The 12,672-nt window shown below is 42.7% G+C and overlaps 1 protein-coding gene across 2 annotated transcripts in view; it reads left to right on the top strand.

Annotated features, from left to right (window-relative positions):
- The window catches only part of LOC121586337 (RNA-binding motif, single-stranded-interacting protein 3), a 268,385-nt gene that overhangs the window by 90,682 nt on the left and 165,031 nt on the right, over positions 1–12,672 (top strand). For both annotated transcript variants that reach the window (XM_041902950.1, XM_041902948.1), the window contains exon 4: positions 11,165–11,256. In XM_041902950.1, coding sequence (XP_041758884.1) covers positions 11,165–11,256 — 92 coding nt within the window. The remainder of the gene's footprint in view (positions 1–11,164; positions 11,257–12,672) is intronic.

Raw genomic sequence — 12,672 nt, 5'->3', positions numbered from 1 at the left:
CAAACAGACAATCATAATATCAGTCAAAATTATGAAATTTCCAGTTTATGCTACAAAACCAACTTCATAAGAGGTTTTAAAAAAAGTTTATATTTGACTCAGCGTCCCATGAAGTACACTAAGGCATTGTTGGCACAATAGATGGATGCAGTTCAATGCATGATTAATATAATTCACCAATACATTTCTTGGTAGTCCAAAAAATATTGGTATCAGGTTGTAAATCACAGCTGGCCTGGTACATTGTTTGCTGCCTCCATTCGGGATGCACTGTATCAGTTTCAATGACTCAATATTCTGGACAAAAACTGACGAATGTAACTAAGGTTGGGAATGGCAATACAATCAAACTAGCAATTTCCAATGATCACAAGTCAGTCATAATGTGGGTAATAGTCTAGCGTATCTATTTATGTAGCAAGCTAAAAACACAGAGCCTAACGATAGCTAGCTAGCTAGCTGCTAGGAGGATGTCATGTCATGCCATTGGAGGAGTGGGTGAGTGAGTGACTTTTTCCGCTCATATAGTTTTTCAGTGGCTATACACAGCTAGAGATGCAGGTGTTATTTGGTTAGCAAGCAAGAACTTGAATGACTGTTATTCAGTTAGCATATCCCTTTTCACTCTGGCTATCTACTCCGATTTCAGAGTACTCTTGTCTGAGTGTGCCAGAGCGCAGAACAACAGATTAATTTACGAACGTGCAACCCCCACTGAATATGACCGGTGTCAGTAAACGAAGGGAAAAAAAGTAAGTTAGTCAAGAACGCTCTAGATAACATGTAAACAGCCTAACCAGCTCTGCTACGGTGAGTAAAATGGTCAGAGTGAGGTGTTCTCTCATTTGTGTCTGGAAGTAGCTAGCTAGCAAGCTAGCCAACTATATCCAGTTAGCTTGTGTGCTTGGTTGGGACAAGCATGCATTGGCAGGCAAGCTGCAAAAGGACGAGCAGGCTACAATTCCACATCGTTTATCAGTGCAAGTTTGAGAGGGTTTATCTAATGTTCCTTCGTTAGATTTTAGCTCATCTTGCTCTGGCTAGCATTAGTTGTTGATGTTGTTGTTGTTGTTGATGTGCATAACTGAGAGAGAGCCTACCTTTTCATGGTTGTTTGATCAATATGACTGTAAAGTTCCCAAATGTAAGAGGACTCCCGTGGTGTTTACATATTTGTAGAAATCCATTCAGGTGTATTTTGTGGCTTTTGGGGAATGAATTCTAATGATCTAAAGTCACGCTGTTGCAAGTGCCTGTAAACACACAGTCCAGTTCAAAGTGAATGATGACAGGCCCGTGTGGCAAATGGCTTGTTTGTATAAAGGTCTACTGTAGCTCTGATTGGCTATAGCGCATCGTTCTTTGTAGACTCCGGTGCTGGAAAAGACAGATAACTTTATTCATTTTTATTTACTGCAGTGTCTATTAATTGTCCAAACGCACGGCCCCTTTCCCACTCTATATTGCTATATAATTTTCACAAATGCCTTAGTATACGTAATTCCCAAACATTGTAAGAAAAAGTATAATATTCTTCCTGGGGGTGTATATGAACAGATTTAAATAAGATTTCATGTTGTTAAAATGCTGTCAGTTCCACTTTAAATGCACATGTTATTTTCAAAGAGATGGCTAACAACAGCAACCGCGCTGCAATAAGAAACACAGTTCCACTCACCAGATGATGATAATTTGAAACTTAACTTCTTGTTGAAAGTTATTCTTGAAAAGGAAGAAGCTAACAAATTAGCAACACATCCTCTTTGATAACACCTGCTGCAGCCCCTGCAAACTAGCCAACAACAAAAGCTAGCTAGCTAGACCCTGGGAAAACTACTGCTCTCTATTGTGCAGTGACCTGTTGGCCTTCAAGTAGGCAGAACTTTCCATACGTTTTTGTAAAAACGGTCCCACCCATTAAGTCAAAATGTAATTGGTTGATTCCACTGTCACTCCAAAATCATGGCTGACTTAGCTAGCTAGATTTATCTCCCCAGAGACCAGCAAAGAAAAATCCTGATTGGATCATTTTTTTTCTCTTCACTGTTAACCTTTTCCTTTCCAACAGAAACTGAAGAGATTAAATCAGAACATCATTGAAAATAATAATAATAATGTTATTAATTTAATAATTATTTTATAAATCCTCAGCCCTTCTCTGAAGGCATAGAAGGCCCATTGTTCCCCACTGTGTTTGGGTTAGTAATACTTTTTAGAGTGGCTCTATTTTCCCTCAGCGTGCCTTTTTTCACTATTCTGAATGTCTAAAGAATCGACATGTTGTTCTGAAATATGAACACAGATATACTGGACATTTTAAACTGTTATTATGGTGGTGATTTGACAAAATAACAATCATGGTCTTGAATTGGACTCGCATTTTTCTGGTCTCGATCACTTGACTCGGTCTCGGACCCCTTGTCCCCCTCCCGGTCTCGGTATTGACTCGATCTCGCCCCCTCTCCGGTCTTGACTCGGACTCGATTTGCTCCGGTCTTGGTCTTGAATCGGGCTCATTTTAGGTGGTCTCAAACTCAACACTGCTGCGCGTTTAGGATATTTTCTCACTAGCATTATTCTGCCCACTCATATCAATTAACACCAGTTGGCTGTGAGAGGTGGTCCTCTGTAGCTCAGCTGGTAGAGCACGGCGCTTGTAACGCCAAGGTAGTGGGTTCGATCCCCGGGACCACCCATACACAAAAATGTATGCACGCATGACTGTAAGTCGCTTTGGATAAAAGCGTCTGCTAAATGGCATATTATTATTATTATTATTAAAATTTGCAAATTATAATTTTCAAAGCTGGTTTTGGGTCTCTTAAATCAGGCTAGCCATTTAGTCAAGAATGGCGCATTTGTAATTCTCTCTCATCTAAATGGAGCTTAATTTAAACACTGTGAACTGAGTGATTTTCAAACCCGAGCTGTCTCTTTTAGTAACTGGGTATTTAAGTAACATCTTAGCCCAATATACAGTAGATAGCTTTATGAGTCCACAAATCATAATGGAACATTTATGATAGGAGGCTTTCCGGAATAAGCCCTCATAATTTTTAATTATTGATACAAAATAATGTCAACTGGTTATCAATTAAATCAACTGTGCAACAGGAATGTTGGTTTTGGAATTACTGTACCTCAGAAACCCAGTTACTTGTTTTGATTGATGAGAATTTGAGTAAAATACTATAGCAGCTGTACTGTATGGTGTTGTACTATACGTTACCCCTGGGCATTGGTAGGAAGGCGGAGGATAGAGGGAAGGAAGGAAGGATTAACTAAAGCCCAGATATGAAAATACTTCAGTATTTGAATAGTCAAGATGATAATCTCATATCTATAGCACCTGGTTAATTTCCTGCTCTGCTGCACTGAAATGTAACAGTTCTACAAGAAGCAATGCTTTACAGTAACATTTAGCTCTGCTACAATAAAAGTGGTGCAGACAGACAGAAGATCAATGGACAGATCCTGCAGCTAAGGGAGGCAGAACGTTATTGATCAGATAATGATTGACATGTCATTATGCAGCTCTCCCACCCCAGGTAGAGGTCCATACCCAGTTGATCCATTTTGGGTTGAAACCCATAGGGCCCGTTTCCTGGACAGAGAATCTCCATTGAAAATGCTTTTTAGTCCAGGACTGGCTTAATCTGTGTCCGGGAAACCAGTCCGTAGTGTCTATACCCAAGGCTATTACTGTACAGGACAGTACATACTGTAGGTGTGCTGGAACAGTATGAGGTTGTTCCTGACAAGAGCTGTGCTGGCCGTGTCCCCTTGGTCCTGTGCCCTGGCACTCTGTCCTCAGCAGGGCACTGTAGCTCACAGACAAGAGCTACGTCCTAAGTGGCACTCTATTCCCTGTATAGTGCACTGCTTTTGACCAGGACCCATAGGGCCTATGTAATGAATAGAGGGGGCCATTTGGGATGCAGCCAGGGACACTTTTATACCTGGGAGAAAATGACAATAAATACAATGAAGCCAATACCGTGCATCAGCGAGAGATGAATCCCCAAATAAATCCATGTTGCAGGGTTGATACGTGAATTGCCTGTACCACTATCTCATCTGTAGTGTCTCACATAAAAGAACGCTCCATAAGGGATATTGTCCCCGAGCGTTAGGCTGACAGGTTGACATTGAATGTGTGGACGGTAAATTAATGTGTAATAGCTGTGTGTTCTGGTCTGTATGGTGTGTGTGTGTGTGCTTGCATGTGTGTGCATGTGCACATGTACTGTACATGTACACACACGTGTGTGTTGCTATGAGCAGTGTGCATACTTGTGGGTTGGGTGTGTGTATGTGTGCAGAGAAGCCCAGATGAAAACACGTCTGTCCTACCAGTGTATTTGCGAGGGGAAGTGGTGCCGTGTGATATGTCAACTCCCTGTGCTGTTACGCCCTGATAAGACTGATGTGGTCAGAGGTCTCCAACCCAAAGATAACATTTTTATACATGACATTAAACAAATGTTCCTCCGCATGATCCCTCAACCAAGATATATTTGTTCCGCCTCAGTTTAGACACACAAGCACACACACACACACACACACACACACACACATACACTGCTGGTTTTGTAGTGCATAGACAGCGGCCACAAGACGGGCTCTGGGAGCCTTTTTTTTTTTTTTCGCCAGTCCCCCAGTGCATGCGGATAAATGAGGAGGAATGCAGAGCCAGGATCCTCTCATCTGGGCTTGGAGCAGGACAAACCAACCCGGCCTTGGCTGCAGCTAGCAGCTAGCCACACACACACACACACACACGGACACACAGACACACACACACACACATACACTTACACACAGAAACACACACGGACACATACAGACACACACACAGGCACAAACACACACACAGCTAGCCCAAAATACCATCCAGCTCGCTATTTAAAACACCCACGCTGCCTCACTGTTTGCTCTGCTTACTGCAAAGCAGCTCACCCAAACCATCACCCACCCTCCCTGTGAAAGGGCTGCTCGCTGGTCAAAACCCCACAGACTTAGTAAATACATCTCATAAAAGTCCCCCTTTAATAACATATTGTCAAGGGTTCCTATGTCCTCTCCAATGATTTGCTACAAGTACGAAAACATGACCAATATCCAATTGCTTCATTTAATGAATTTATCAAACACGTTATTGAGTGATGTGGTGGTGGAAAGAACAGGGTCAACTATAAACACTTCCATAAGTTGAGTCATGTCAGCCTTGGGGTCATTAGTACTGGTCCATGGTCTAGCATGCTTCTGACTGTAGGTCTGTCGGGTATCCTATGACATTCACTATATAATAAATGAGGGTTTTACATTGCTGTGCCTGTAGCTCTGTATTGTGCCTCACTTGAAATAAATCTGCTTCATCATTGGTTTGATACATTTCTATACACTGAGTGTACAACACATTAAGAACACCTGCTCTTTCAATGACAGATTGACCAGGTGAATCCAGGTGAAAGCTATGATCCCTTATTGATGTCACCTGTTAAATCCACTTCAATCAGTGTAGATGAAGGGGAGAAGACAGGTTAAAGAAGGATTTTTAAGCCTTGAGACAATCTAGACATGGATTGTGTATGTGTGCCATTCAGAGGGTGAATGGGCAAGACAAAATATTTAAGTTTTTACAGATTACAAAAGTTCAGAGCTCCAAAATGGTATATCATACACTGTGATTGGAGGAAGCATGGAAAAGTTATACTGCTTTAAAAGATGATAAACGTGGTATCCCACTTCGGAGACAAGTAGGAGAAAATGCCCTTGAAAGATTCTGTTGAGTGCTAGAGAGATCTTCTTTGTTCACGCCCATTCAGCATCGTTCCACCCTCTTACGCCATAGACCCACCCATTTCTGTAAGAATTAACATGTGAAAGCATGGCCAACCTTCAGCATGGTCAACCCCTCCTTTATCTCAGCCAAACATGGCTAGCCAGGAAGGATCCTGTCTTTCTCCCTAGAGAAAGTATTCAGAGCCCTTGACTTTTTCCACATTTTGTTATGTTACAGCCTTATTCTAAAATGGATTAAATAAACACAATTCCTCAGCAATCTACACACAATACCCCATAATGATGAAGCGAAAACAGGTTTTTAGAAATGTTAGCAAATTTAGTGCAAATGAAAAACAGAAAACCTTATTTACATAAGTATTCAGACCCTTTGCTATGAGACTCGAAATTGAGCTCAGGTGCATCCTGTTTCCATTGATAATTCTTTAGATGTTTCTACAACTTGATTGGAGTCCACCTGTGGTAAATGCACTTGATTGGACATGATTTAGAAAGGCACACACCTGTCTATATAAGGTCCCACAGTTGACAGTACATGTCAGAGCAAAAACCAAGCCATGAGGTTGAAGGAATTGTCCGTAGAGCTCCGAGACAGGATTGTGTCGAGGCACAGACCTGGGGAAGGGTATCAAAAGATTTCTGCAGCATTGAAGGTCCCCAAGAACACAGTGGCCTCCATCATTCTAAAATGGAAGAAGTTTGGAACCGCCAAGACTCTTCCTAGAGCTGGCCACCTGGCCAAACTGAGCAATCGGGGGAGAAGGGCCTTGGTCAGGGAGGTGACCAAGAACCCGATGGTCACTCTGACAGAGCTCTAGAGTACCTCTGTGGAGATGGGAGAACCTTTCAGAAGGAAAACCATATCTGCAGCACTCCACCAATCAGGCCTTTATGATAGAGTGGCCAGACGGAAGCCACTCCTCAGTAAAAGGCACACGACAGCCTGCTTGGAGTTTGCCAAAAGGCACCTAAAGACTCTCAGACCATGAGAAACAAGATTCTCTGGTCTGATGAAACCAAGATTGAACTCTTTGGCCTGAATGCCAAGCGTCACGTCTGGAGGAAACCTGGCTCCATCCCTACGGGGAAGCATGGTGGTGGTAGCATCATGCTGTGGGGATGTTTTTCAGCGGCAGGGACTGGGAGACTAGTCAGGATTGAGGCAAAGATGAACTGAGCAAATTACAGAGAGATCCTTGATGAAAACCTGCTCCAGAGCGCTCAGGACCTCAGACTGGGGCCGAAGGTTCACCTTCTAACAGGACAACGACCCTAAGCACACATCCAAGACAACGCAGGAGTGGTTTCGGGACAAGTCTCTGAATGTCCTTGAGTGGCCCAGCCAGAGCCCGGACTTGAACCCGATCGAACATCTCTGGAGAGACCTGCAAATAGCTGTTCAGCAACACTCCCCATCCAACCTTACAGAGCTTGAGAGGATCTGCAGAGAAGAATGGGAGAAACTCCCCAGATACAGGTGTGCCAAGCTTGTAGCGTCATACCCAAGAAGATTTGAGGCTGTAATCGCTGCCAAAGGTGCTTCAACAAAGTACTGATTAAAGGTTTGAATACTTATGTAAATGTGATATTTCCGTTGTTTTATTTTAATAAATTAGCAAAAAAAAAATTTAAACCTGTATTTGCTTCGTCATTATGGGGTATTGTGTGTAAATTGATTAGGGAAAATATGTATTTAATCAATTTTAGAATAAGGCTGTAACGTAACAAAATGTGGAAAAAGGGATGGGGTCTGAAAACGTTCCGAATGCACAGTAGCTCAGTGCTTTCGCCTTGGCTAAAGTAGGCTCATAATTAAACATGTTTATACATAGTTTTACGGATCTCATACAAGTTTGTAATTAAGGCACATGAATGTTTACATGTTCAAATAGGGATTTCTGCAAAAAAAAAAAAAAGGTTATTATTACCCACGGGGGGCCAGTATGACATTTTTTTGCACTCACTAATTGTAAGTTGCTCTGGATAAGAGCGTCTGCTAAAGGACTAAAATGTCAAATTATTATATTTCTTTTTACGGCCCTACTGTGAAGTAAGAACAAGCGTCATCTGCCCCCGTTGGGCTGGCGTGTCAAATTTTTTTATACTGTATAAAGCAGCATGAATATTGTTTATAGAGTGGCCATATGTATCTCCTCTATTACAGCATGCAAATGTGTGTAACCGCGGTAATTAATAATATGTGCGTCAGCTGCTCTACCTCTTTGATGACTCATATGGATGTAAGCGATTACATGTAGCTATAGTAATTCTGCCTATGTGTGACTGAAAAATGTATTCATGCTGATGGTATTATTATAAAGTAGTATGCAATGCAAAACAGGATCATTAGAGCTAGCAGAATATGTAAATGGCAATACTGTATCAAAATGGGAATATCAATTTAGGTGGGGACCCCAAACAATCCAGACTATTATGCAGATAAAATATGCTAATTCCCCCTATGTAATTATGATTAACATAATTTGATAGCGAAATGCATGAATGATGCATGATTGATACATTGATACGTGCATTGTAATAAGTCCCTTATCTGGTTTCAGGATATTGTAGCTACGTAGCTTAGCGTTAGCGGTCTAGCCTAAAGTGCAGTGCATTTCAAATGGGCCTTGGGCTCTTGCTGCGCTCTGCAGAGCTTCTAGGCTTCACCATCCTAACTAGCAAGTCTGTCTTTATTTCAACAGCATCAGTTAGACCAGGAAATGCGATAAGGCAGTTCATGTTTCTCTTTATTCTGCTTTTTTTTGTTGTTGCTGTAGCTTTGCAGTGTATCAGACATGGTGCATCTACTCAATCATGTTGAGCCGGCTCTCAGTGACAGATATAGATTTTTTGTTTGCGTACCACCAGGATGTGTTTGCGACTTCAAAGTGATGCCTTCCTCCATTCCCTCTCCATGGGTGTAATTCTAGAGCACCCTCATTAGAAATACTGTACTGCACCTCCTCGTACTTGCCTTTGAACAACAGTGTTTTGAGAGCATGTGGAGTGCAGTTTATGTGTGATTTCTTTTTTTGATCGCTTGAACTGAGTGAAAGGTTATCTGCTGACCCTGATGTATTCTCAGCATCTGAAGAGAGAGTGTTTTGTACTGGCCGAATGACTCTCATGGGATGACTAAATGAATGCAGGCACCCCAATACAATACTGTCTGTGCTGTACCATGTTAGACACGCATACTGTAACTCCAGTCATTGAGGACTTCACTGTCTGTCATATTGACTATCCTCTCCTTGTCCTGACCTACATTGCCCTCTTCGGACTCCTGCAACTGGGTTCAGTTGAACACTCTCTGTCAGGGTTTGTGTTTGGTATTCACGGGTCATTTGATCGTTTGAGGTCGCGCCGTAGTGCTGTGGCCTTTTGGCCTTGGTCTCTGCATGGAGCCGACCACAGTGACTACCCAGTGCCGTACAGGTAATCCCTGCTCTGAGGAACCAGTACTCTCCTACCTCTGCTGAATGTAGGTCAACAGTCTCTTTCTCAAACCCCTTTCATGTTCCTCTTCCACTGAACATTTCTTTTTATGCTTAATCATTCACCTCTTGAATATTATATTTATGAGACGGTTAACTGCATCTCAGCTAGGTAGAACCACTAGATCTGTTTTGGCAATATGATTTAATTCAACCTTATTTCACATCCAGCTCTTACAGTAGTGTTTCCTAATTAACATTTGTCAGTTCTCCTTCATTTTACCATCCTGTTGTTAATCAGACGGGAGCTCAATTCCGTTCTGCCACAGGTTATGATTTTGCCTTTATTTCACGCTCCTTTACCTCTATCGAATGCAGGAAACTCCACACACACATCGGTGTCTGTGTGTGTTTGTGTGTGCTCGCCCATGTGTGTGTGTGTGTGAAAAAGTGTGTATAGGGGAGCCACACCAGCTCGGCCCGGCTCCCCCCATTATCCCTTTCTAATTACACTTTCCTTTTGAAACAGTGGATCAGAGGCCACCATTGACTGCTTTTAATCTGGAACCAAATTTTAATTAACACCGATGCGACCCCGCCGCTGATACATGCCTGGGAATGTCGGGATCACAATAACTTATAAATCACAGCTGCAGATTCATTCTCGTCTTTTCACCACTGATGGATTTCCAGAGGGGGTGGGAAAGAGAGAGAAAAAAAGGGAGGGGGGGTTGGGGACGGACGAACGAAGGCTCTGGTACCACGCCGTCAACCTTTGAGAGATTTGTTGCCGGGGTGAGAATTAAGAACACTGCGAAATGAAATGGCACTCTCTGTGCTAATGGGCTGTTGTTGTGAGGAGTGTGATGGCCAACGTCTTTTTTGAGGGGGATTCCTTGCGTTAGAAGAACTGGCATGTTTTGTGAATACTTTCTGTGCATATAGAATTCAGCATTGTAAAATGTAGCCTAGGACTATAAAATACGGGTGTATATTCAGTATTGTATAATATAGCCTAGGACTATAAAATACGGGTGTATATTCAGTATTGTATAATATAGCCTAGGACTATAAAATACGGGTGTATATTCAGCATTGTATAATGTAGCTTACACTGAGTATACCAAACATTAGGAACCCCCCCTTTTGCCCTCAGAACAGCCTCAATTCGTCAGGGCATGGACTCTACAAGGTCTCAAAAGCGTTCCACAGGGATGCTAGCCCATGTTGACTCCAATGCTTCCCACAGTTGTGTCAAGTTGGCTGGATGTCCTTTGGGTGGTGGACCATTCTTGACATACATAGGATTCTGTTGAGTGTGAAAAACCCATCAGCATTGCAGTTCTTGACACAAACTGGTGCACCTGGCACCTACTACCATACCCCATTCAAAGGCACTTAAATGTTGTGTCTTGCCCATTCAACCTCTGAATGGCACACATACATAATCCATGTCTCAATTGTCTCAAGGCTTTAAAAAAAATATTTAACCTGTCTCCTCCCCTTCATCTACACGGATTGAAGTGGATTTCACAAGTGACATCAATAAGGGATCATAGCTTTCACCTGGATTCACCTGGTCAGTCTATGTCATGGAAAGAGCAGGTGCGCTAAATGTTTTGTGTACTCAGTGTATATTCAGCATTGTATAATGTAGCCTAGGACTATACAATACATTGGCTTGGGTTTGTTATTGCTAAACAGTTCATATATGCTCCTAATTAGCATTCCTAAGCATCCCCATATGAACGTCAGAGCCGCTAATTATCAAGCGATGTAGTGCTCGCAAGATATGAGAACTGGCAGCCTCTGTGGTTATATTACCCACCTATTACTGTTACAATTACCAAGCCCTGTCATTCTCTGTCTTTGTCTAACTCCACCTGCATTTTTCAACATTCTCTCCTCTCTCTCTATCCCTTCAGGATATGGCTTTGTGGACTTTGATAGCCCGGCTGCAGCACAGAAGGCGGTGTCGTCTCTCAAAGCCACCGGGGTGCAGGCTCAAATGGCCAAGGTAAGAACTATTAGAATGTTAGCGTCCTTCGATGACTTACACCCATTACATACACTACAATATACAAGGTCTGCTCGCTCGTTACTGAATGTGGGCTTTTACAGTTGCATGGTCTGGGAGAGAATCACAGGACCCCTATCCAGATACAGACCCAGAAACAGACCGTGGTGTGGTAATGTGTGTGACATGGTGGGAGGCCACTCTGGCCTGCAGAAGGGGAGTTTAGATATGCTTTATGTTTCCAATGGCTCTGTCCCACATCTCTTCCCTAACTACTACACAGTGTATGACAGGGGCAGGGCTGTGGCCATATACAGTACAGCACCATTCCATGTGTGTGTGTGTGTGTCTGCATGTGTGCGGGCATGCATTCTCCTGCTGCCGGTGCCCTGTGGTGGACACTGTGTCAATTAGACTGTGCTCTGGTTGCAGTGCACATAGCTGCCTGTCATGTCCTCTTTGATATGATTGTGTGAAAGTGGAAGCAGATGAGAGGAGCTGGAACATGAGAGACCCCAGTGAGCTCCACAGCTTGAGACAGTAAATACCATACCATACCATAAGGGCAGCTAGCTAGAGGCTTAATTTAACATTTAATCCGACTTTTAACCTTTACTGATGCTACTGACATTGGTGTTGATTAGAACTGTGGTGATGGTGATGATGAGGAGGTGGAGGAGGAGGAGGAAGATGAGAGAGATACTTTATTCACAATTCCAATAATGATGATGGTCAGGATGATGATACTAGAAATTATGATGAAGATTATACCCCCATTATTGTGATGAAAAATAATGGGAGTAGCTAGGAGAGATGATATCCTGCTAGGTGCTCACGTATGCCATCTCTCAAATGCACAATTTACCCATTTCCTCTCTTCACAAAGTGTCTGTCCTTCCTCTAATATTTATAAGAGGCCACACACACAGAATAGAGATTAGGGTCTATGCTCTTTCCCCATTTCATTTAAAACATTTCTTTGTGTTGCTTTCTTTTCTCAATCAACATTCCCAGCTGCCTTTTTAACAGTGTTTTGTGGGTGTGGGTGGGGGTGGGGGTGGGGGGAGGAGGTTACTCTTGAATGTTTCCGCCCACATCAATTAAGGGTCTGGCATTCTCTACTACTGTCTTTTTATCCCACGTCTGAGAGACATTAAGGGGTCGTTGAGTTTTTATTGACTCTCTCTGTATCTCTGTCTACACTCTCTCTTCTACTTGCTCTCTGTCTCGCTTTATCTCTCACTATTTGTCTCTCTCTCACACAAACACAAGGCCACACACCTGCCTAAACACACTCCTGTCTACCATGTCTTCACCTGCCATACATTCAATGAGCGCAATTTAGTCCCATCCATAATTAACGTGGCCTGTCTGTAACTGTGACTTTGAAACACCTATCGGTTCCCCCAGAGGCAT

Source organism: Coregonus clupeaformis, chromosome 17, assembly GCF_020615455.1.
Source record: "Coregonus clupeaformis isolate EN_2021a chromosome 17, ASM2061545v1, whole genome shotgun sequence".
In the NCBI taxonomy this organism is placed as follows: Eukaryota; Metazoa; Chordata; class Actinopteri; order Salmoniformes; family Salmonidae; genus Coregonus; species Coregonus clupeaformis.
Note: the sequence above shows the minus strand (reverse complement) of the source record. Positions and strands in the feature narration are given on the sequence as shown.